General features: G+C 39.3%; 2 protein-coding genes across 2 annotated transcripts in view; both read right to left on the bottom strand.

The window, feature by feature from the left end:
• Nucleotides 1-4,353: 4,353 nt before the first annotated feature.
• LOC103908071 (mitochondrial ribonuclease P protein 3-like) lies at nucleotides 4,354-8,240 on the bottom strand. The gene is made up of 3 exons (XM_009290388.2): nucleotides 8,184-8,240; nucleotides 6,481-6,676; nucleotides 4,354-4,765 (listed from the first exon to the last, which is right to left on the bottom strand). Exons 1-3 carry the CDS (start codon nucleotides 8,228-8,230, stop codon nucleotides 4,637-4,639), a joined length of 372 nt encoding a protein of 123 aa, XP_009288663.1. The 5' UTR covers nucleotides 8,231-8,240; the 3' UTR covers nucleotides 4,354-4,636.
• Nucleotides 8,241-9,390: 1,150 nt separating this feature from the next.
• KIAA0391 (KIAA0391 ortholog) overlaps nucleotides 9,391-25,758 on the bottom strand; it is a 55,942-nt gene continuing 39,574 nt past the window's right edge. The window contains exons 6-8 of the mRNA XM_009290386.2: nucleotides 13,221-13,369; nucleotides 11,518-11,713; nucleotides 9,391-9,802 (exon numbers count right to left, since the gene is read on the bottom strand). Coding sequence (XP_009288661.1) covers nucleotides 9,674-9,802; nucleotides 11,518-11,713; nucleotides 13,221-13,369 — 474 coding nt within the window. The 3' untranslated portion in view covers nucleotides 9,391-9,673. The remainder of the gene's footprint in view (nucleotides 9,803-11,517; nucleotides 11,714-13,220; nucleotides 13,370-25,758) is intronic.

Here is a 25,758-nt window from a genome sequence, read left to right as displayed (position 1 = left end):
AGCCGGGGGTCAGGAAGTCGGGCCCGCGGCTGGGGGGGAAGGTTGGGACGGTCAGGACTGTCAGGCTGATCAAACGGTTTCTGATTCATGGAAAACCTCAAACGTGTTCGACGTGCATTAGAAAGGACGCACGGAAATGCCAGAAAACTGGAGAAAAGTATCATCAGGAGCTATGCAGGCTGCCAGGGAAACAAAAACCCGCTTAATTTTCTAAAGGAAACATTTCCATGTGTTCTCTCCAGTGAGTGTAATTTTAAAGCAAAGAAATACACTAACCTCAAAAAAGATGTTTAGGATACTCATAATGAGTAATTGTTGCTGCAGCTGCATTGTAATGCGATGTTTAAAAGACTTACTTAGCACTTTATCAGTGTCCAGTACAAAGGGAAATTCCCCAAATTTGAAGTCATGAATATATGCTCTTTTTGCCTTTCAGCATCTTGGATTTCCCCTGCTCTTTGTGGGAAGGCTTTTTTTTAAAGTCGGTCATTAAAAGAGTTGGAAAAGCTGTGTTTTGGTATCCACACCTCTCTTTTAAAAGATTATTATTAGATGAGCTTACTCTTTGTTGAAATGGCAGATTACAGGTGCATTTTGTGTATGCCGTACATTAAAAGTCTGCTTTCTTGAATTTTTCAATGTACTTGCTTATTAATACTATGGGAAAATGAAATGTCTCGCCGTGTATTACAAGACACAGAGTTTGTCCCCTTCATTAGGGAAGCACTTTGTGGGCGGACATGAAATGTTTAAAGCTGTGATGCAAGCACTGGAACACAGAGAACATGAAAATGTAAGAATGTCTCTGCTGGGTCAGACACAGAGTCTATCTAGCCCCATGCCCTGTCTCCAACTGCGGCCAAAAGTGGGTGCCCAAGGAAAAGCATTAAGACTACAGAGGGCCTTTAATGATACACTCCCTGAATCCTCTCCCAGCCTCCAACCGTCTGGAGGGACTTCCCAAGGCAGAGATAGTGTCTGGTTATTTAACAACCCTCACTGGTCTCCCCTTGAACTTACGTGAACTTCTTGCATCCATGACATGCGGTGGCAAAGAGTTGCTCGGCGTAACGGCGCGTTGTGTGGTTTCATCTTTTATCTGAACCTTCTATCTGCCAGCAGCATTTGATGCAGCTTTTGCACTGGAAGAGACAGCAAGCAATCAATCTCTGTGCATCCCCTCCACAACACTCATGATTCTTGCGACCTCTGTGTCTCTTGGGACCTGTTTCTCCAGGCTGAGGACTCCTACCCTCACGGTCCTTCCATGTACAAAGCTCTTCCATTCTATAACACTGGAGTTTAATGTCAGATTCTTTTTCAAGGGAATGGGAAAATGGAAGTAATTATCAAGTATTCAGCCAGATTGCCAAAAAGTAACTGAGAAAATACTTAAGTGTTTGGAATCAAAGATTCAATATTTGACTTAGGCCAAGGGAAGAGTAATAGTTGCTCAATACCATGCACATGATGGCGTGGAAGTCATGCTACTTTCAGGATATAGTTTCCAGACGTTTTCTCCACCTATGTAGCAATTTTGTCAGTTTCCAAAATACGGTTTTGTTTCAGAAGAGCAATCACGTATTTTTGGTTTAGTGTTCATCATGTCTGATCAACCATACGAGAGTCAAAGTCTGTGTTGCAGGATCCTGAGGAAGACTGTTCTCACTGACATGTTTTTAACATAGTAAACAGTAAGTGGGTGAGTTCGGAGATGAAGCTATTCACAAAATAGCTATAGCGCAGGCTGGATCAGTTCAGTCTTCCTCAAGTTCATCTTGCCAACGCGTCTCCATCTCCGTGGCACGTGGCAGGCTAAGCTAGGCGTTAGTTCCTTCTGATTCCTGTTCTCCTCACTCAGTGTGCTAGTGAAGGGCAGTCAGTGTCATTTGCCATGGTTTCGGGGGTACACATTGCTGCAACGTTTGGAGGACTTGCCTTTCTGGCATTCAGCGTGGACCCATCAATCTAATAAACTACTACCATACAGGCATTAAAAATCCTTGGATTTTTGCTATACTACTGTATAAGCAGTAGTAGATGTCAAGTAGATCTGCTGGTAGCTGTCAGTAACCTTTGGTTTGGCTCTTGGGTTTATTGCCAATGAAACCCCCCAGAATTCCCTTTACATACTCACAAGCAAACCCTCATATTCATTGTTACCTCTAAATTCCCTGTTTCAGTAATCTGAAATTTGAAGACTTACAGCAACACAAAAGGCATGTTATTTCACAAATATCTTAAATAAAATGCAAATAATTAACCTCAGAACAGAGCCTCTGGAGACCATGTACATCTATATGAACAGGTGGTTGGCAATTGAAAAAGTCTGTAGGTTGATCACTAATGTTTCCTCTCTAGTTTGAGAGAGAGGAAGCCATTAATTCCCTATAAGGGTCTACAGGAAAGTGTATTAGCAGCAAACATAAGGGAAAAAAAAAGCCACAATTCTCACACTAATGTTGGGACATCTTCCTGTTGTAAATTCCAGATTCTGTTCCATCTTCCCCTAAATACACTATGAATGTGTATTGAGGAAGTGTTACTATTTAGAAGGTATTATGGTATCTCTGTAAGAACAGTTTTTGAGATGAAACCCAAGTGATTGATTAGGGACACGTCTGTCCTCAGTCAAAAGGAAGTACAGGATGCATTTATTCCAGTTAGATGTTGATATTACGCATGTCTGTTAATGACCAGGGTGAGGTAAAATACTAACTTCAATAGATGAACATGTCTGGCAATGAAATGGATGACCTGAAGGTGCAGTTTCTGGTCAGCTAAAGCTGACCTAAGGCAGAGCTGCAGGGGCCCACCTTCTGCAGCCTGACATTTCAGCCCCCCTCCCACACAGGTACCAGTACTTGTGCAATGGTGCTAGTTCCATATGACGACGCCAATTTTGACCTAGCCAAAACAAATTTTTAAAGGGTTTGCATTCAGCTGACTCAGCTCTGAATTGCTTAGGACTGCACGACCACCAGAGCTAATACCAAACTGGGACCGTAACAGCACTGATTCACATCACCTTGTGCTGTTGTGGAACTTCATACAGAGGGTAAGTAACCCTCATACAGAGCAATGGTTGCTTACTAAGCAGTCCTGTACAGGAGAAGACACTTACTTTAATAAAGCAGTATTTGCATTTTCAAGGAGATGTGGCAGTTCTCTGACTTACAGAATTGTAAAAACAATCTTCTGGCAAATTAGAAGTAAATCGGTTTGAGGAGCAAGAGGACAAGATCCAATCTCTCTGCTTTCCCTGGCAGACTCCAGAAAGGAGGTGACGTATAGGAGCTGGCATGTTCTGTCAGAAAATGGGTCTGTGATGAATGCTACCAACAACATGATGAATTTAAAACCAAGGTTCTAGGTTACCTTAAGAGGTATCCAGCTCCTCTACACTTTCTGCACAGTACCTGAAGGACATGACTGCATGCAAGTCACATCTGCTGGTTTACAAACCAGGAGTAGAAAAAGTGTCAGGATAGCTCTCTGATGTGAAAAAAAAAATAGCAGGGAACATGCTTGAACGCTAAGAGACTCAAGGGAGCTTGTCATGGGACACTGCAAAAGCTCAGAACTGCAAATACTATACAAAAAGATCTGTATGATTCAGCTCAGTTTCAAACAGAGGATTTTTCAGTGTGCAAGACAGATGTGACAAAAACATGATCTTTCATCTGAGATTAATGTGGCATTTCCATGGTTTTTTGGGGAGAAAAGTTTGCATTGAAGTGGTAAGTGCAATAAATGAACACGTTTACCATACAAACACTTACAAATAATAACTTAGAACACTTTTCCTGTAATACACACTGTTTTTCTTGCTTTATTTATAACTTGGGATAGGTTTTATAAAAAATACCTGTACAAAATTCAGTTTTGTCCTATTACTGCCTGTAAGAATTTCTAGTTATGATCATTTTTTGTTTAGAAATTCATGCATTTCCATAAGCAAACTATTCCAGTGACATGAAGTCCTGTCAGAAGCAGCAAATTTAAGAGTGTGAAAGAGCCACACGATATCCCACCGGTCGTTTCCTAGTTCTTCCAATCAAAATCTTAATAGATGTTGCTACAACAAATCTTTTGCATTCTATGTGATCAAATGAATTCTAGTGAAGTGTGAGGAAGTATTAGGGCTATGTGTGTCTGGCAAACGGTAAACATACCATTTGGCCCTGTTAGCTCCATTTATTGGCTGTAGACACTGTGCGACGAGGTCAGCCGTGCCCATTTTGAAGGTATTTTGGAAGTTCTGCTTAATGTCTTTGAAGTACAGAGTTTATGAATTTCAGTGTAGATGAAAAGCTTGAGCAAAAAAAAGATGAAAAAAATACAACCTGAAATTCCAAGAGGGAAAAACAAGTTTTAATTCAAATCACATTGAGAGGCTACAGAAATCGCCTGTAAAGATGGAAATAATGGACCTAATTCATCCCTGCTGGACCACCATTGATGTTAACTGATTTACTGCAGGAATGATTTTGACAAAATGCAGTTACTGAATTTTCTTTAGTTATAGGCCTCACACATTAATCCCATAATTGTACTGCTGAGTTCTCCTAGTCAGCAACAGTGATTAAAAAACCAACCAAACAAGCAGCTTCAGCTTGTGCAATTATATTCTTCTTCATTTCTGTTGAATGCAGAGCCATTTTCTTGGTACTCGATAGGAATATTTTTCCTCAAAAGTGTCTTTATAGGGGATATGCCATGTATCGCCTGTAGTCTGTACCACACAGTCATAACAGAAAGCAGGCTGTTGGATAAAGACAGATAAAAACATTTTTTTAGACTTTACACAATATATTACTAAAATACCAGTTATAGGAGTTATAACTTCCAACGCTTACCTTAGAAATCTCCATAGATTCATCTCTGTAACAACTCTCATTTATTTCCTTACACCAAACAAATTCTAAATTTTAGTACTGGAGGAAAAACTAAAACATCTTTTAGTATTTTGTTGTCTAGGAGTCATTATAAATGGTTAAAATTCTGTCTTCAATCTCCACCAGATAATAATGATTTGAACATAATGCATTCAATTTCTAGAAATAGCAAAATGATTGTTTTTCTGTTCAGTTAAATGAAATCATATGGGAATTAACTCAGGATGTGGAGTTTATAGGCTTGAACTGATAGGATTTAATGACATTAATGACATCTTGTGTTTGTTCTTCCAGTGTACCTCCTTACAGAACTGACTTGCTCTGTGCTGAGGAGGATGTAAGAAAAGGGTTTATCACTAACACTTTCAAGAGCGTCTAGTTGAACAAATATAATAAACTATTTTTCTGGTCTATTATGTTACAGGTATACTAACTCAACACATATATAACAATATATAACACAAATACAAAAGAAACATTACTGGTTGGCAATTATGGTTCTCAGAACACGCTGTCACTCTGTATGTATCATCTTGGAAGTCTACTTTCCCGTGACAGCTTCCAGAATGACCTAGAAAACAGCTATGACTGGGAGTATCAATCATCCAAATCACTTGTATGGGAATTAAGACGTGAAAATTACTAGCCCTTTCATACAAAAGAAAGAAACAAGGTGTAGCTAAAGCAGCGTTACTCAGGTAACCCTACATTCAGTATTTGGTTCCATAAAAAGACATGTATATATGGCAACACTGAATGAAAGGCTGTCGTTCTTATAAGCCTGTATCTCTAAGGTCTGTTTGTAATGATGAGGAGTATTTTACAATTTTAACCAGAGCAGCAAGAAAATGAATCTGCATAGGTGCAGTATTCCTTTAAGTAGGCAATAACAATGCAGACAAACCAGATAACAAAAAACTGCGTGATACGGAATGTCACATGATGACTTTTTCCCTAGAAAACTCTTAAAACAGCTGCACTCCTGTTGATGTACTGTTCATGGCTCACAAGGATGCATGTCTCCTAGACAATAACAGTAGTATTCTGCTATAAGATGATACTATGCTCGGAAGACTGTAATTTCTGCAGCTGAATACTGACTATAAACCTGACTGTTCTGGGCTTTCCTTCATGAAACTTTATACATATGTTAGGCTAATATTACAGTGAATACCGAAATACCTGTATTTTCCTCCTTCTTTAAGATGAAAGAAATTCTATTGTTCAACTAGAAGCATGATATTTTATAATAGTGCTACAGAGGAGAATAAAGTATTTCAAAGTTTAAAATAAATGAAAAAATACTGGCAATTATGTTTTACAGCAACGGAAAGATTTGTATACACAAACATGCATTTACATTTTAAACATTTAGGCAGCATTTCTTGTCTTCTTGACAGTTTCATGTTTGTGGCATGCTTTGAGAATACAGTGAATTTTCAGTAAGCATGGGAGTTCTGAGCCTATTGGTACAAATCAATTTCTTAGACTCCAACAAGAATCTTTTTGCTTCCAGAGTTTGAAATTGTCTGTCTTTAATGAATATGCTCTGTGTGGTTTCTGATTGCAGCAGAAAACTTACCAAAAAATTTATACGCTTTCCTTCTACAGAGGGGGAGAACACTATTTGGTGTCCACGCTGCCACTTACGGAACAGATGACGCGTCAGACTGTCGGCAAGACAAGCCTTGTGATCCCGGAGGAAGTCTCTAGTAACAAACTTGCAATGCTTGCCTGATTGAAGAGTGGCATATAACAAGAAGGCATCATCTTCAGAGCTTAACAAAACAAATGGAAAAGACAGACATCATTCACAAGGCAGTAAGTGGTTGCAGGAAATGAATCAAATGCTGATCTGAGATTTATCCATCAGCAACACTGAAAAGTCCCATCACTACTCTAGTTCCTTGGTAAAATAAAAGAACTTCTGCTTACCACAGGGCACCAAGAGTTAGAATGCAATAAAAATTAATTTCATGCTACACAGAGCATTCTTCCCTCCTATCACAATCTGGTAATACAACAATATAATCTTTTGCCACATAACAGTGCTGTGTGGAACAGAACTGCTAAAACTCATAACGGTACCCCCAAAACTTTGTTGGAATACAATCAATCATCAAAACTGATAATAATGTAGGCAACAGCACAAATCCATGATTCTTTGTTTTTACATGGGTAAATATACTTCCAAAAGGTACTGTGATTATTTGGAAAATGTATTCAACATTAGCTGCTATTAAACTGAAACAATTTTAGGGAAAAATCTCTAAAAATACATTTATAGTGGGCATGAGATACCCTATACCTGGAGAAGCTGAGCTGAACTTTGCTTGAAACCACTTTTTGATTGCTGTGGGTTACTGTAATAGTAAGTGACAAGACACAAGATTAGTGAGGATTTCCAACCTGGGGTAACAGAGTCCCCTTTGTTGGTGCTCAGATAGCAGGAAAGCAAGCAATGTGATTCAACAGCAAAGAGAACAAGAGCCAGAACTGGAGAGGGGATGAGGGAGAACAGATCTGAAAGAAGGAGGCAGACAGAAGAGACTTGGACTGGCTGTTAGGACAAGGAACTTGGTCAGAAGTTCTGGGAACTGGGATCAGAGAAGAAACGGCACAAACAGGTGAAGGATCAACAGTGCCCAACTCAGATGGAGACTAGGTGGAGCTGGAACTGAAGGAAAACTGAGACTCATTATATAAGGAAAGCTGGGCAAGGAGACGGGACACTGAGGCAGAGGCAAGTACCTAGTTTAGAGACAAGGACAGGCTTGACTGGGCAAGAGCAAGGGGGTTGCGCTTCTTAAATTAGAGAGGCAGAGGGTCTATTTCCACTCACAGAAATACTCTCTTCTGGGAGCAGCAAGGAAGTCAGCGCTCCAGACTCTCCACGCTCCTGGGCTATCAAGCAACACTGGCCAGGCACGAACTTCATCTCCCCCCATGCAGGGCTAACACAGCAGACCACAACTGTACGCTGATGCTATCAGGTATTCTGTAAGTTCAGGCCACTGTGGTCTTGGCAGTGGTTTTAACAGTTATAAATCCTAATAAACCATACAGATGTCAACATGATTCTAAGTGATGAAATTCTTCATAATGCAACTTTTAATATGTTTTGGTTTTTGAAGCAATTATAGCAAGGGATATGTTTCTCTTTCACACACACAGAGCTGGAGGTACTAGTAATGGTACTAAAAACTACAGCAGTTTATACTGATTTAAAATGCATATAAATCAGGTGTTGATCTCCATTACATTTAGCCATTTTCTTAAACTTACATATTTTCAGCAAAGAAGAAGTCTGCCTTATTCTGCATCTCCTTCATAATCCCTCTTTTCCAAGAAGGAAATCGGGTTGAGGAGCAAGAGGACAAGATCCAATCACTCTGCTTTCCCTGGCAGACTCCAGAAAGGAGGTGACGTATAGGAGCTGGCATGTTCTGTCAGAAAATGGGTCTGTGATGAATGCTACCAACAACATGATGAATTTAAAACCAAGGTTCTAGGTTACCTTAAGAGGTATCCAGCTCCTCTACACTTTCTGCACAGTACCTGAAGGACATGACTGCATGCAAGTCACATCTGCTGGTTTACAAACCAGGAGTAGAAAAAGTGTCAGGATAGCTCTCTGATGTGAAAAAAAAAATAGCAGGGAACATGCTTGAACGCTAAGAGACTCAAGGGAGCTTGTCATGGGACACTGCAAAAGCTCAGAACTGCAAATACTATACAAAAAGATCTGTATGATTCAGCTCAGTTTCAAACAGAGGATTTTTCAGTGTGCAAGACAGATGTGACAAAAACATGATCTTTCATCTGAGATTAATGTGGCATTTCCATGGTTTTTTGGGGAGAAAAGTTTGCATTGAAGTGGTAAGTGCAATAAATGAACACGTTTACCATACAAACACTTACAAATAATAACTTAGAACACTTTTCCTGTAATACACACTGTTTTTCTTGCTTTATTTATAACTTGGGATAGGTTTTATAAAAAATACCTGTACAAAATTCAGTTTTGTCCTATTACTGCCTGTAAGAATTTCTAGTTATGATCATTTTTTGTTTAGAAATTCATGCATTTCCATAAGCAAACTATTCCAGTGACATGAAGTCCTGTCAGAAGCAGCAAATTTAAGAGTGTGAAAGAGCCACACGATATCCCACCGGTCGTTTCCTAGTTCTTCCAATCAAAATCTTAATAGATGTTGCTACAACAAATCTTTTGCATTCTATGTGATCAAATGAATTCTAGTGAAGTGTGAGGAAGTATTAGGGCTATGTGTGTCTGGCAAACGGTAAACATACCATTTGGCCCTGTTAGCTCCATTTATTGGCTGTAGACACTGTGCGACGAGGTCAGCCGTGCCCATTTTGAAGGTATTTTGGAAGTTCTGCTTAATGTCTTTGAAGTACAGAGTTTATGAATTTCAGTGTAGATGAAAAGCTTGAGCAAAAAAAAGATGAAAAAAATACAACCTGAAATTCCAAGAGGGAAAAACAAGTTTTAATTCAAATCACATTGAGAGGCTACAGAAATCGCCTGTAAAGATGGAAATAATGGACCTAATTCATCCCTGCTGGACCACCATTGATGTTAACTGATTTACTGCAGGAATGATTTTGACAAAATGCAGTTACTGAATTTTCTTTAGTTATAGGCCTCACACATTAATCCCATAATTGTACTGCTGAGTTCTCCTAGTCAGCAACAGTGATTAAAAAACCAACCAAACAAGCAGCTTCAGCTTGTGCAATTATATTCTTCTTCATTTCTGTTGAATGCAGAGCCATTTTCTTGGTACTCGATAGGAATATTTTTCCTCAAAAGTGTCTTTATAGGGGATATGCCATGTATCGCCTGTAGTCTGTACCACACAGTCATAACAGAAAGCAGGCTGGTGGATAAAAACAAATAAAAACATTTTTTTAGACTTTACACAATATATTACTAAAATACCAGTTATAGGAGTTATAACTTCCAACGCTTACCTTAGAAATCTCCATAGATTCATCTCTGTAACAACTCTCATTTATTTCCTTACACCAAACAAATTCTAAATTTTAGTACTGGAGGAAAAACTAAAACATCTTTTAGTATTTTGTTGTCTAGGAGTCATTATAAATGGTTAAAATTCTGTCTTCAATCTCCACCAGATAATAATGATTTGAACATAATGCATTCAATTTCTAGAAATAGCAAAATGATTGTTTTTCTGTTCAGTTAAATGAAATCATATGGGAATTAACTCAGGATGTGGAGTTTATAGGCTTGAACTGATAGGATTTAATGACATTAATGACATCTTGTGTTTGTTCTTCCAGTGTACCTCCTTACAGAACTGACTTGCTCTGTGCTGAGGAGGATGTAAGAAAAGGGTTTATCACTAACACTTTCAAGAGCGTCTAGTTGAACAAATATAATAAACTATTTTTCTGGTCTATTATGTTACAGGTATACTAACTCAACACATATATAACAATATATAACACAAATACAAAAGAAACATTACTGGTTGGCAATTATGGTTCTCAGAACACGCTGTCACTCTGTATGTATCATCTTGGAAGTCTACTTTCCCGTGACAGCTTCCAGAATGACCTAGAAAACAGCTATGACTGGGAGTATCAATCATCCAAATCACTTGTATGGGAATTAAGACGTGAAAATTACTAGCCCTTTCATACAAAAGAAAGAAACAAGGTGTAGCTAAAGCAGCGTTACTCAGGTAACCCTACATTCAGTATTTGGTTCCATAAAAAGACATGTATATATGGCAACACTGAATGAAAGGCTGTCGTTCTTATAAGCCTGTATCTCTAAGGTCTGTTTGTAATGATGAGGAGTATTTTACAATTTTAACCAGAGCAGCAAGAAAATGAATCTGCATAGGTGCAGTATTCCTTTAAGTAGGCAATAACAATGCAGACAAACCAGATAACAAAAAACTGCGTGATACGGAATGTCACATGATGACTTTTTCCCTAGAAAACTCTTAAAACAGCTGCACTCCTGTTGATGTACTGTTCATGGCTCACAAGGATGCATGTCTCCTAGACAATAACAGTAGTATTCTGCTATAAGATGATACTATGCTCGGAAGACTGTAATTTCTGCAGCTGAATACTGACTATAAACCTGACTGTTCTGGGCTTTCCTTCATGAAACTTTATACATATGTTAGGCTAATATTACAGTGAATACCGAAATACCTGTATTTTCCTCCTTCTTTAAGATGAAAGAAATTCTATTGTTCAACTAGAAGCATGATATTTTATAATAGTGCTACAGAGGAGAATAAAGTATTTCAAAGTTTAAAATAAATGAAAAAATACTGGCAATTATGTTTTACAGCAACGGAAAGATTTGTATACACAAACATGCATTTACATTTTAAACATTTAGGCAGCATTTCTTGTCTTCTTGACAGTTTCATGTTTGTGGCATGCTTTGAGAATACAGTGAATTTTCAGTAAGCATGGGAGTTCTGAGCCTATTGGTACAAATCAATTTCTTAGACTCCAACAAGAATCTTTTTGCTTCCAGAGTTTGAAATTGTCTGTCTTTAATGAATATGCTCTGTGTGGTTTCTGATTGCAGCAGAAAACTTACCAAAAAATTTATACGCTTTCCTTCTACAGAGGGGGAGAACACTATTTGGTGTCCACGCTGCCACTTACGGAACAGATGACGCGTCAGACTGTCGGCAAGACAAGCCTTGTGATCCCGGAGGAAGTCTCTAGTAACAAACTTGCAATGCTTGCCTGATTGAAGAGTGGCATATAACAAGAAGGCATCATCTTCAGAGCTTAACAAAACAAATGGAAAAGACAGACATCATTCACAAGGCAGTAAGTGGTTGCAGGAAATGAATCAAATGCTGATCTGAGATTTATCCATCAGCAACACTGAAAAGTCCCATCACTACTCTAGTTCCTTGGTAAAATAAAAGAACTTCTGCTTACCACAGGGCACCAAGAGTTAGAATGCAATAAAAATTAATTTCATGCTACACAGAGCATTCTTCCCTCCTATCACAATCTGGTAATACAACAATATAATCTTTTGCCACATAACAGTGCTGTGTGGAACAGAACTGCTAAAACTCATAACGGTACCCCCAAAACTTTGTTGGAATACAATCAATCATCAAAACTGATAATAATGTAGGCAACAGCACAAATCCATGATTCTTTGTTTTTACATGGGTAAATATACTTCCAAAAGGTACTGTGATTATTTGGAAAATGTATTCAACATTAGCTGCTATTAAACTGAAACAATTTTAGGGAAAAATCTCTAAAAATACATTTATAGTGGGCATGAGATACCCTATACCTGGAGAAGCTGAGCTGAACTTTGCTTGAAACCACTTTTTGATTGCTGTGGGTTACTGTAATAGTAAGTGACAAGACACAAGATTAGTGAGGATTTCCAACCTGGGGTAACAGAGTCCCCTTTGTTGGTGCTCAGATAGCAGGAAAGCAAGCAATGTGATTCAACAGCAAAGAGAACAAGAGCCAGAACTGGAGAGGGGATGAGGGAGAACAGATCTGAAAGAAGGAGGCAGACAGAAGAGACTTGGACTGGCTGTTAGGACAAGGAACTTGGTCAGAAGTTCTGGGAACTGGGATCAGAGAAGAAACGGCACAAACAGGTGAAGGATCAACAGTGCCCAACTCAGATGGAGACTAGGTGGAGCTGGAACTGAAGGAAAACTGAGACTCATTATATAAGGAAAGCTGGGCAAGGAGACGGGACACTGAGGCAGAGGCAAGTACCTAGTTTAGAGACAAGGACAGGCTTGACTGGGCAAGAGCAAGGGGGTTGCGCTTCTTAAATTAGAGAGGCAGAGGGTCTATTTCCACTCACAGAAATACTCTCTTCTGGGAGCAGCAAGGAAGTCAGCGCTCCAGACTCTCCACGCTCCTGGGCTATCAAGCAACACTGGCCAGGCACGAACTTCATCTCCCCCCATGCAGGGCTAACACAGCAGACCACAACTGTACGCTGATGCTATCAGGTATTCTGTAAGTTCAGGCCACTGTGGTCTTGGCAGTGGTTTTAACAGTTATAAATCCTAATAAACCATACAGATGTCAACATGATTCTAAGTGATGAAATTCTTCATAATGCAACTTTTAATATGTTTTGGTTTTTGAAGCAATTATAGCAAGGGATATGTTTCTCTTTCACACACACAGAGCTGGAGGTACTAGTAATGGTACTAAAAACTACAGCAGTTTATACTGATTTAAAATGCATATAAATCAGGTGTTGATCTCCATTACATTTAGCCATTTTCTTAAACTTACATATTTTCAGCAAAGAAGAAGTCTGCCTTATTCTGCATCTCCTTCATAATCCCTCTTTTCCAATTTGAAGAGTTAATCAGCATGTGTTTGCGGCCCAGCACAAGCAACCGGGCATTCTCTTTTGCCAGGCAGTTGACAGCATCAAATAGCTGCAGAAAACAAAGCAAAACCAAAGATTTTCTTAGCTGTAAAAACAGACTGACAGGAAAGACTTTCACATCGGTGTCTCAACTAGTGGGACTTCTAGCATACCCTGATTTCCTACAGTTCTTAACTGCAATACGAATTAAGCAGATAACTAATTTAACTCCCTAATGACAAAGAAAAAAAAAATCATTGTAGGAAGCTGCTCTCAAACATACATTGCTATTATAAACCTCTCCCAGCTCTCGCAGCTTGAATGACATGAATGAACTCTGGAAGAGTTGTATGGAGATTTCAGAAATTCAGAGTCAGCTGAGGGAACTGAATCACATTGGGATTTAAGTAATACTTCTGGAAATGATTCAGCACTGAAGCCTTTGTTGGTATTAGAGGAGGACCGAGCCCTAAAACCATACTGCTTTTCCAGCCCCCCCTATGGTCGACATTGGAGAACTACATGTGAGCTGGGCTGCCCTGTGCGGAAGAAGCAAGCAGCAGTAAAAGGAAATCTGTGACCTCAGGATTAAGGGTTTATGAAAGCCACATCCAGACTAGCCTCCTACTTATGAACCAACATCCTGAGGTGGCAAATTCACTGCTACGCCAGCTTCTGTTCAGAGGGACTTTTCACCAGCCTCTTGGGGCTCTGCCTGTTCAGCAATAAATGCTTCTCAGGACAGGCACTTGCGCCTGTGGCTTTCCCTCCCCGCTTCACCCAGACAGAGCTCATGGAGGGCAAAAGTTCTGGCTTTCGGCATCCAGTTTATTACTGTGGACTGCTCACAAAGCAATGGCATTTCAATTCTGCCCAGAAGGAGAGAAGAACTGTTTCTTGAGACTGAAGCGTCACGTTTGAAGGCCGAGGACAGTATACTCAACCTCCAGGGAAAGGTGTTTCCTTATTTTTACCTCCATCTGCTGCCACTATTTGTCAATATACAATCTCCTGATTTTTCTCTAATCCCTCTTCTTGCTTTTCTAGCTATTCCCTCTTCCGTGTTCTCTCTTCTCCCTGCAATACCTCCAATTGCCTTTCTCCTTCTCTTGCTCTTTCCCCCCCTTTCCCTCCTATTTGTGATCCTTATCATTATTTGGTATCATTATCTTTTGTTTCAAGGGCTAGAAAGAATTGTTCTTCTAACTCCTGGGTACAATTTTACAATGCATTTAGTTTGATCTACCTGCAAGTAGCAGTGGAAAGGGGTGGTCCCACTCAATCCTCTCTCGAGCTGCACATTCCCACTACTCCTGTTGCATCAGATCTAACAATGTCACAACTACCCACGAGCTCACTGATCCAACAAAAGAAATTTTTTTGCAGGGTTGAGCTTGCAGCCACACAACTGATAGACCTGAGTCAAAGGTGATGACTGATGGGAACACATTGCTGGAGGTGGTGAGGATAGGAAGCGTGGGGCTGCCCCTCCCAGCAAAGGACCTGCAGGTGGATCAAATTAAGTATGCCATGAATCTGGATCTGAGGATCTGAGAGAGGAGGCCAGAAGATTTTCTATGTTAACTTTAACTGTTGACCTATAAGGTGGTTTTACCAACATTGACTCTGAGGGACTGAAGGCTCTGTTTTCATGGAGACATAGGGTCTCAGTGCTAATGCAAAGCACAAGATCCTAACAGTACCTATCGGAACTGGCTTCCTGCTTTCAGGAGATCATGCTGGACATCGGCTATTTCTCTGCATGCATACAATCTACTTTTCCCTGGTTAAAAGAAACGGGACATAATGTAAGCAGGAAAAGGCCAAATGCAGTAATTTCTGCCTATAAAACAGCAGGTAAAAATAAAAATGGCATTCTCTCCATTGCATGCCCTGAATCTTTGGATATACATTTCATAATTCTTACTGGAACACGGAGTTGAAAGATACAAACAAAAGCCACCATTTTTATGTTACTGGAAAGCTTTCAAAGTAACTATATTAAGTAATAACATATCTTTTCATCTATGTCACATAATTTATTTGATTGTTAAATTATGAGGTTATTAAAAATCGAAAAACTGAAGTTTGGGTTTTCAGTATTGACATTCTTTTTGGAATGTCTCATCTGGGCAGTAAAAACTGGGTCATCAATTTTACTTGTTTACAGTGACTTTTTTTTTCTGGCTCTCATGCATTGGCCCAGTCCTGCAAGTTTGTTAAGCTGAGTTCATTAAACTTAGTAAAAGTTAGGAATGTACCTACTACATTCATACACATTTTCATGTAGAGAAGTCAACAGTGAAGAAGTATCAACCATGAGCAACTTAAGCAACCCCTTATAAATTCCAAATGAAAATACTTTCTCTTCTTGCCTAATGTTTTGCTACGTTAAGGGAAGGTTAACAGAAAGTCATGTGGGAGAAAAAAGTTCAAAAATTTTTCAAAGAATACTCCAGAAACTGATTCCACAAAGTCTAAAATAAAAAACTTGACAGCAAGAGCATCCTGATGGGACAACAGGAGCAGCAACTCCTAAAAGCAGACTGTGAGTCAAAAAGAGTCTCAGGAACACAGCTGCACTAGTGGTACTGCAAAGAACTGCCAGTATTTGAACTGCTGGAGTTTACCCCCAATAAAGAAAGGAAACACCTTTTAATTACAGTTATGGTTCAACGCAAAGGCAGCTGGATTTCCAGATATAGATTGGTTAATTGGGGCTATTCCCAATTTTGTAAAAAAACTTAACTGGCTTAGATCCAGCTTCCTGAAGTCTGTCTTTCTGGAGGTTGTAACTAGTGTCACTTTGTACCTGTTAGTCATATGGACTTTCTTCTCCTACGTATTATTAGCATATGAGGTTCTCTAGTATGAAGTGCTTCTGGGAAAAAATTGAGGGGTTGGTATAAATTAGCTACAGTTTTGCAATGGAAAAACTCAAAACAGGTTTAAATCGTAATAAAATTAACGGGAATCACCATTAAAAAAATTAGAAACTCCTGCTTGCATAACAGCACACTGTCTCTCCTCTAGTAACCACAAAGATTAACCTTTACTTACAGAACTAAAACACAGAAGATAGAAATTATTTTTGCTTTCACAAGATAAAAATAATTTTGTTCTGCACACTCCCTTGCTGATGCAACTTTACTAAAGAGCATTTTCTCTCATTTTAGGCTTGGGCGCTTAACAGGGGTGGTCTACAGGGAGTTACAGAACTTACGTGGGGGGTTTCCTAAGCGTGTCTACTCCCACGCCTGGCTGCGTCTCAAGAAAGGAAGACATGAGACACACAGTTAACACTTGTTTTAGTCATAGAGGAAACTGAACATAATACTGTTAACAAAAAAACAGCAGTAGTGATCTCTCACTTAAAAAGACACCAGTAATTTATTAAACTAGTATTTCCAAAAGTTATCTAAAAATTATTATCTGCCACTACACAATGCAAATATGCTATATGCAATAAGCTCTATGTAGATGCACCCTTTGAACGTTCCCATATTATTTAGGCAGCAAACATCAGATGCTCAGTTGGATAATCAGTTCAAAAGACAATCTGTATAAAACATTAAAAAATATACAACACACATAGTCCCTATGCTGTTCATTTTCTTGAGATGAGGATTACAAAATTAGTGAAAGAATCACCTTTTATGAATATTAGTATCTTTCAAATTTGGACAGCAGAGAATATAAAAAAAACATTTTCCCTGAAAACAGGAATTATAAGATGCCATTTTGCACAGAAGGGAAAATAAGCATGGTTAGACTGGCTGCTTCAATTCATATGACAAGATGTGGCTGAGGCAGAGTAGCAAGAAGTTGTGAATTGCTGCTGTTCTGCACAAATCACTGGCCACACAAGAAGGCCAGTACTAGAAGTACTACTGGGTTATATAGATAACTATCATTGCATTCAGTCTTACTTTCTTTTCCTCTGACAGGGCACATCAGGATCCATGCTTCTTTCTGAACTACACACACATTTTTATCAACTGGTTGTGAAGATCACTAGATCCTTCTCCAAGAAACTTATGCTCATTAGCACCTGCTGAATAGGTTCTGCTTGCAATCCCTTTCATCATTTATCAGTTACATTTAAATTATTCCCGTGCTATCCCAGTCTTTGTTCAATTAGATCTTTCTCAAGCTTCTCCTAAACCTTAACATTTTACTTACAATGCAAACAATTTTGTGTTCACAGCACTTTAGCAAATGAGTCTGATGGAGCCAGGGTGCAGCCACAAAGAAGTATGAAACTACACATGGATCAATGGAAGAGTCAAGACCAGCTGTTCACGGATGGATCCAGTATCTCCCATGTAGTTCTTCTAAGCACACTGATAATTAATTTTCTATGATTTTTTTTAATTATTAAAAATAATCCATAATTAAACGGATGTTCGTCTCCAGTGTGCATGTTCTAACTCTGATTTCTGCACGCTAATCTGTGAATCAGTGAAAAACTAGCACACTTGTACAAGACTTTGGCTGAGTGTAATCATTTATCTTTCCTTGGGACAGTCCCAGAGATATGAGCTATTTCCCCACACGTAAATGAGTTCTTTTTTGTTTCTGCAGCAATGCCATTTTATGGAATTTCCCCTCCACCACCAAGCTCCTGCCCTCATATCACAATGCACCTTTTTTTTTTTTCTGTTGTGCTGATAAAATCTGTTTGTTGGGGCATGTTGTCAACCAGATCACGGCACAATCACAACTGTGCTCACACACCAGGGCAGGAACTTCTGGATCAGAGCAGCCGGAGTGAAAAGAGGTGGGGAAGCAGAGCAGTAGGACAGAGAACGCATACTCCACAGGATCATGCTGATGTTGAACTCCTCATATCAGTAAAAAGCCTGAGCTTTGCAAATGTGAAATAAGCCAACCAAAAATGCTGTAACTGGTAGTTTTACATTTTAAAAATCAGCAAGTTATACCTTAAAAGAACCACTTTTCAGGTAAGAATAAATATTAATAGTTTCCCATCAGAAAGGAATTTTTCTATACAAATTCCTGGAAATGTTTTGCAGTGACCCACATTCACAATTCTGCATAATTTAATGGGGATCAAACATAGGAGTTAAGCTGGGAGAGCAGGGAATCCTTGTCACACTGCAAGATTAATCCTCATTCTTTAAATTTCACAACAGCCTTATGAAGTAAATGCATAATTCCATCTCCATTTTACACAAGTGCATAATGGAGCACAAGGAAGACAGAATAATTACTCTACCTCATACAAGGAACTATGAGTAGAGCAGGATACAGATTTCCTAAGGCTTCACTGCCAGTCACCCGTTCTGATCACTAGATCACGCTGTGCCACGTGTCCCAGTTTCAAAGGTTAGCTTGCTGCAGGACAACGTTTCTCCTTGGACAGTACCGGTGGTTTCCCACTTGTCAGATGGGAAACCCTTAAACACTACTGCTGGGAGGCACACCATTCAGTGACTCAGCAAAATGTGGCTCACCTGCATGCAGGTATAGCATAAAGAAGTAAAAATTTTAAATTGTTGTTAATAAATCATGTTTGCCATTTTCTAAACATTTGGTTTCACTAGCTGCCATTTAAAAGCAAAACACACTTAGATATCTGCTAATAACAGCAACAAACTGCTCTATTATTGTTATTTTCACCTATTGTTAGTGCAGCCTCCCACCCAACACTGTAGCTATGAAACTGCAGAGGAAACCCCAACGCTGACCTCAGGTACAGAGCTGCTGTAAGTACACTGTCAGGTGGGGCTGAGCATAAGCATTCTCTCCAAAGGTTAGCAAGGAATCAATTCCCACCATCACCACATTTATTTGACTTACAGTTTCATCATTTTTTAGTTCCCTTTTTATATATTGTAGACAAAAAAGCTCAAAAAACCTGTGTACTTTAGTACCACACACAGGAGAGAGAGAGACATGATAGGAAGCAAACGGCATGGCCAGTTACCGAGGGAAGGCAAGGGTGCTGCTTGCAAGAAAGGCTGGACTTTCTCACTGAGCCTGGTGATTTCACCAAATCAGATTCAATACCATTATCACAGCACCAAACACAATGGAAGCTGCTTCTTATATTCTCTACATTATTACTGATGACACAGTGTAAAATAGTCACAAAGTCCTCTTTACTCAAATGCAGGGGCAGCATACACATTTCTCGATCCCCTGCAGATTATCTGCCCCTGACTAGGAAGGGGATAGCTACTTAGAAGGGAAAGCAGTATGGATGAGTAACAGTCACTAAGCGTAATCAGCCTGGTTTACAGGCTGGTTTACAGGTTTACGCTCTTGAGACAGCCAACAGCTAACTCTTGGGAATTATCCCTTACGACATTGGGGATCTCTGCAATACTGCAGAAACAATATTGTTGGGAATATTTGTATCCTGTGTTACAGTAGGACTATTTAGATTGATGCAACACACACATCATCATGCAAAACTCTACCAGTGGCAGCACTTCACACATCAATGACAACAATCACACAATATTTAATGTGTGTTTAACCTGTCTACATTGACTCAACACCTAGAATTGACTTATCCTCTCTTGACGCATTCACTAGAGATATGTCTTAACTCCCTACCACAATTCATTAAAATTTGCAGTTCATTTTTAGATGCCAGCTTTTGCTCTTGACTACACAGTCAACACTATTAATCAAAGGCAGATTATTGATTGAGCAGGAAAACTAAACCACAGAAGCAAAGATACCCGAGATCATTTAACATAGATTGAGGATGGTACGGTAGGCTCAGTTTGCTCAGATGAGGTGATGCCTAAATATAGCTCTGCTGTTTGCACAGTAAGTTTGTATTCAGAGGCATCCTGAGGATGCTTTTGCAGCCAGGTTCAAACCGACTGTGTACTAAGACACTCGGTGCCCCTGCACAGTCCAGTGTTACCACTGACTGGAGGATTTGGCTGGATGAATGTAGACGTATTACCTCCAGGTCAAAACTGACTACAAGAATATTCCATGGACTGTGTCCAAGCTAATGAGCCCTCTTGAATCCTGGGTAGTGGGGAGAGTAAAGCACAGTAACCGTAAACTGATTCAGCTCAGGTACCAAAGCAATAGCATAATTTATATTTTCCTGTATTCATGGTACCCTGGCTATTATGCCAGTAACAGAGATACCTTTAATGACTTGATTTCAACTGAAGGTGGAACCTGCTCAAAATAATCTCTGAAACAGTTCTGAATGTAGAAGTAGTATGTGTGTAATTAGGCTCTGACATTATATTCTGCTATATTATAAACTATAGGTAAAATTTCCAATTTCAAACAAGCTTGAAGAGCCACGCCTGTTTTTTATTCTACTGACCAACTCAGAGAACAGCACAATACAAACCAAACCTGTGTAAATTAACTTAAGGTTTGGAAAGACTGTTACGAATTTGTCCTATGCAACATGAAGATAGGGATAGGTCCCTATCCTTCCCAGCAGAGATGCATGTAAGAAAAAAAGGTTTTGAAATAGATATTTTCTAATATATAATCTAATTACAGCCATATCCTGCTCTGTCATATCTTTTCTGTCTTATGTGATTTGATGGATAGTGAAGCAGTATTTCCTAGGAGAATTAACAAAATCAAGGTGGGAATACATGCAGGGGCTGAAGAAATAGATACACAACTTACTACACAGAATTTAAACTGTGTGTATGACATGAAGGATGGGGAGGCAGGAGCAGGATCATCAGGTGGAGGAGACACTAGCTTTTTGGAGTCTGGCTTTTCAGAATGGATTGTCACTTTTAAAAGCTCTCAGCCGCTTTCTCAGACCTCACACCTGAGAAACCTTTTAGTGTGACCATTCCTGTTGACACTTTTTGAATGTCACTCCTTTTTAATGCTAGTATTTTCATCACCATGATCTTTAGATGAATAAAGGTCAACCATGAATAAAAAAGAAAAATGGGTAGTGACAATAGTTAGCATAGCATGTTATTAAATGAACAATGCCAAGAACTCCAGAAATGATGGCTAAAGAAGAGATGGACAGTTGGGGAATTGCTGAATTTTATAGTATAAATTGCAAAAGAGAAAAACAGGCAATTTTTTCTGACTCTTACAACAACTCAAGAAATACGTGGACAAACAAACATTCTTCAGTTGCATAATGGCATTTTTGGAAGTTGAATTTTGTAACTAAGTCACTGCAGTGCCAGTCAAGTTTCTCAATCCAAAAGTTTTGTTAACCAGCTATAATACCCTTTTCTTTCCCAATCACTTGCAAAAAATGTAATGTTGGTTTAAACATGCAAGCAGACCCTTTGATGTTGGCTCAGCAATTATGAAGTAGGCATACAGGTGGAAGAGAAAGGGTGAATCTGAAATCCAAAGTAGCATTTTGATAAGGCAGCAACTGGGAAATCTTCAGTTCACAATTAAGTATAGTCCAGTCCTAGCAGCTGTAAGTTTTGTATTTTAATTACGGACTGGTAGTAAAATGTTTCCTTTAATGAATTTGAATTTTCTGAATGTCCTCCTTTCTTGAGTCACGTAAAAGGGCAAAGATATTTCTCTTTTTCTGATCTTCTCTGAGATATTTTTTCTACGTAGCTGATATCATTGTATACTTTTATCTCTCCCCTTACTCATCTTCTGTCATGCAACAAAGAATAAATACCAAGATCTTGACAATACATAAGGGGCATCTTACATGAAATTTTTTTTATCCAGACCTCTCCTGAGCACTTACTGTTTTGTACCAAAACCTGGAGATTTGCAAAGTATTAAAAAGAGTTATCAGTATCAACCCCCCACACCAAGATGAGCTAGGTGACTCTCTCTATCCATGATTATACAAGAATAGAAAAATAAATATGTAAAAGCTGAAAGGATATGAAGTGTTACCTGTGCATTTCCACATACCAATACTATCCTTTGTTCTCATCGCTGAATTCTTTCTGCCTGCACTGCTGTTTCTTCAACAGTATTTTCTTACTGATCACTACACATTGCTTCATTGCACCAAGTACTATGTATATCATCTTTATTTTCGTGAGGAAGCAAGTTACATAAAAATGAAAAGGTACGAGGTTTTACTTATTTTTGTACAGGCTTCAGAAGTGAAACTTTACTTATCAGAGCCACTCACTGTAAATGGAATAATTGTCCCAGCTGAAGTCACAGCTTCAAGAGTCTGCCATCTTTCACTGTAAATCCAGTCTTTGCCATTACATTGGTACTCTCACATTTCTACTATTATTGTAGCAGCTTAAGGCCGTAAGAGAGTTTCTCATATAATTTCTCATTTTAGACAATGTAAAAAGCTAGCTATTAGAAAGGAATATTTGTGAACTAAATGCAGCTGTGCCAGTATTAGATTTTCACAGTGTGGGTCAGAAGTTATTAAGTACTGAAAATCCACAATGTGAGCAGGATCTCTGGGTGGTGGTGGTGGTGATGGGGTGTTATGAAAATGAAAGCACAAGCTTGACTGATCCTTTCCATAGATAGGAAATAACTTGGTGCAGGACTGAAATCAGCTTTGTAAGACTGAAACTGACAGTTTAAAAGATACCAGTATTTTAGCTCTCACCACTGTCCTATGCAGATGTCTGCACAGCATCACTGACCTAGTCTGATGTTAAGTGTTTTCCCCCTCTCCAATCTGTGGTTCAAAAAGTCCCAGGCGGTACTTTTATTCTTTGAGGAAAGGTGCTGCAGCAGCTGGAGAGATCACTGTTATAGAAGGCACAGGCATGATGCTGTTCAAGGCAAATTAAACCTATGCTTCTGCAGCGACATCCTATGTTTTAATAAACTTGATAGTTCCACAAAAACTTTAAAATAAAGACTATTTCTATGCTCACAGGTCAACAGCCTTATTGTCCAGGTAGAATGATACAATAACCAAGGAAACCCATCAGTAAATCGCTTGCTTGCAGTTGAAAAAAAGAATCGGACTACAACATGCCGCAAACATTTATAACACAATTTTCACACTGCTTTTCTTCTGTTTCTCATTAGTACTATTTTCCAGTTGCCTGTTACAGAGTACTATTCAGAGATAAAGAGGTTACCTTCAAAAACAATTGTTCCAATAAGAACAATTTTGCAGATCTTAACACAAATAAATACATTAACAAACACTACTCAAGTGAGTGGTGATTTCTCTTTGAAGGTCAGAAAGATGAAAAATTTGTTTAATATGAAAGAGAACATATAAAATGTTCTTCTACAGGACAAAAATCAGCAGAAGCAAACTAAAGCACAAAGGTCTAAGGTGGAGGAGCAGCTGTGTGGTCAGTCAGGCCCATCTACCCCTGGGTAGACCATGCACCAAGGCTTTCAGCAAGGAGGGACCAAGGAAGGAATCTGTTTAATACTGGTAAGAGCATAACTGGTATTTACCAGGCTGGAGAAAACTTAGGGGACTTTCATATACACTAGTACACCTTGCACTGCCAGTCCCGTGAAGCAGCGGTTCAACTGTCTCATTTGGATCAAGGCTGCACACCCTGGTAAGTAACACACTGTTCCTGCAAAAACAGCAAAAATCTGTTGCAGAGTGTATCACAAGTGAATGTAAACTATGGGTCAGCTTTATTTTTCTTAACACAGTCATTAACTTTGATTGTACATCACTGCAGACTCATGCCATTTTACTACTAGTAACACTGCAGGCAGTATCTGTGCCTGGAGATCCTAGGCAGTGAAGGTCTGAGAGCCCCCCACAATAGCTACAATCCACAGGATCTAATTTACTTCAATGCTTTTAATATAAGTTTATTGATAACAGTCTGCAATACTCAATAGCTGGACACTGGGCAGGCCACTGTCTAAAGTATTTTTCTATAACTCAGGAGATAAGATACAGCAATTTGACAAACAGATAATATTGTCAGGTCCTACAAATTAATTATGGATAGTGTTTGGCATTCGTCTAAAAGCTCCACCTCCTGGGAACAACTGGTTATATGAAAATCTTTGTCTACTTCATCATTTTTTGCCCCTGTAGTCAAGAGAAATAAGCTTGAGGATATGAAAATATGACCACCAGAATGGCTCGGACAACAGAAGCCAAATAAGAACCACCCACCCCCTATTTCATAAAAGGATCTATCTTTTTTAAGCAAATTTTGGTTTGGGAACTCAGCATTACGGTTTCCAGGTATCTGTAATATGACTATACCAGCCAGCACATTTGAGGAATTCTGTTGCATGTTTCCCTCCTTTGTCCATGGCCATGGAAAGAATGCAGATACCCACCTAACAACTCCTGGAGCACCCAGGACCAAACAGCAGTGCTCAAGTGCAAGAGAGAGCTATAGTTTCACAAGTATTTTGTTTACCGAATTTATCAGATAGCTAAGGGTTAAAACTGTCATATTACTGGTTATGTTAGCTAGGCTGGCAGAGTGAATGGGCTTGCAGAAATGAGAGTGAGTGGGATGAGAAAAAAGAAATCCCTAACCTATAGCATTCGTGTTTCTGAAAGTCCATTTGGGGATGCCCATTCAATGGAAAGTTACAGCTTTTCACTCTGCAAGGCATGAAAGTACGAAGATACATACATATCAATGAGAAGCGAAAACGTCAAAAGCCTCCAATTCTTCTATTTAAGCCACTTCCTTCAACTGTTGAGACTTAGGGCCATCATACATAAATGGATTTAAACAGTACAGTGCAATGTTTTACAGGGATACCATGTAAATTACTTCAGATGCTGAAAGCAGCGTAGCGACATTAACATTAGACAAGCCCAGGATAACTACTGCTAATAAGGAGCAGGGTAAATCAACATCATTAAGACTGACTGGTTCTGCTCTATGACTACCTGCTTGCAACCCTCTTGCTACTACTTCATTTTATTTACTCAAATGTGTGGCAACTTAGGGCTGTCGTGGAAGAAAATTCCTATCAATCAATCAGTCAGTCAGGTAGTAGTATAGGTAGTATTCAAGGAATACCTATCTTCCACTGAGCTTTTCTCAAACTTGCACTGAATGTGGAAGCTCAAATTCCAGTGAACCACAGCTCTAACAAGCACCTGCATCATACTTCTACTTTTTTTTTTTTTTAGTTTATAGTGCAAGCACTACCTAGTTTACACAGATATCCCACAGTTAGGAAATAAACAAGGAGAGAAGGGATCAGCAAGGTTGATCTTCCCACACTGGTATACCATTTAAGTCAGGAACAACTCCACAGAACCAGTGGAACTGAACTGGCTTTTAACTTCTGTTAGAGAGCTTATGGCACACAACGTACACAGCTTGTTCACAGCGCCATGTCAACATGACTCCTTAAATCATAGAATAGTTTGGGTTGGAAGGGACCTCTGAAGGTCATCTAGTCCAACCCCCCTGCCGTGGGCAGGGACATCTTCAACTAGATCAGGTTGCTCAGAGCCCCGTCCAACCTCACCTTGAGTGTTTCCAGGGATGGGGCATCCACCACCTCTCTGGGCAACCTGTGCCAGTGTTTCACCACCCTCAGCGTAAA

The sequence above is a fragment of the Aptenodytes forsteri genome, unplaced genomic scaffold (assembly GCF_000699145.1).
Source record: "Aptenodytes forsteri isolate BGI_AS27 unplaced genomic scaffold, ASM69914v1 Scaffold108, whole genome shotgun sequence".
Taxonomy (NCBI): Eukaryota; Metazoa; Chordata; class Aves; order Sphenisciformes; family Spheniscidae; genus Aptenodytes; species Aptenodytes forsteri.
This window is presented reverse-complemented; position numbering and strand designations above follow the sequence as displayed.

What these genes read in the sequence shown, in the direction of transcription:
- LOC103908071 (XM_009290388.2), bottom strand. Translation starts at nt 8,230, where the DNA reads ATGAAGGAGATGCAGAATAAGGCAGACTTCTTCTTTGCTGAAAATAT. An exon ending in TTCTTCTTTGCTGAAAATAT is followed by an intron (nt 6,677 to 8,183) that starts GTAAGTTTAAGA and finishes TGTTTTGTTAAG; the next exon opens with CTCTGAAGATGATGCCTTCT. An exon ending in GAAAGCGTATAAATTTTTTG is followed by an intron (nt 4,766 to 6,480) that starts GTAAGTTTTCTG and finishes TTTATCCAACAG; the next exon opens with CCTGCTTTCTGTTATGACTG.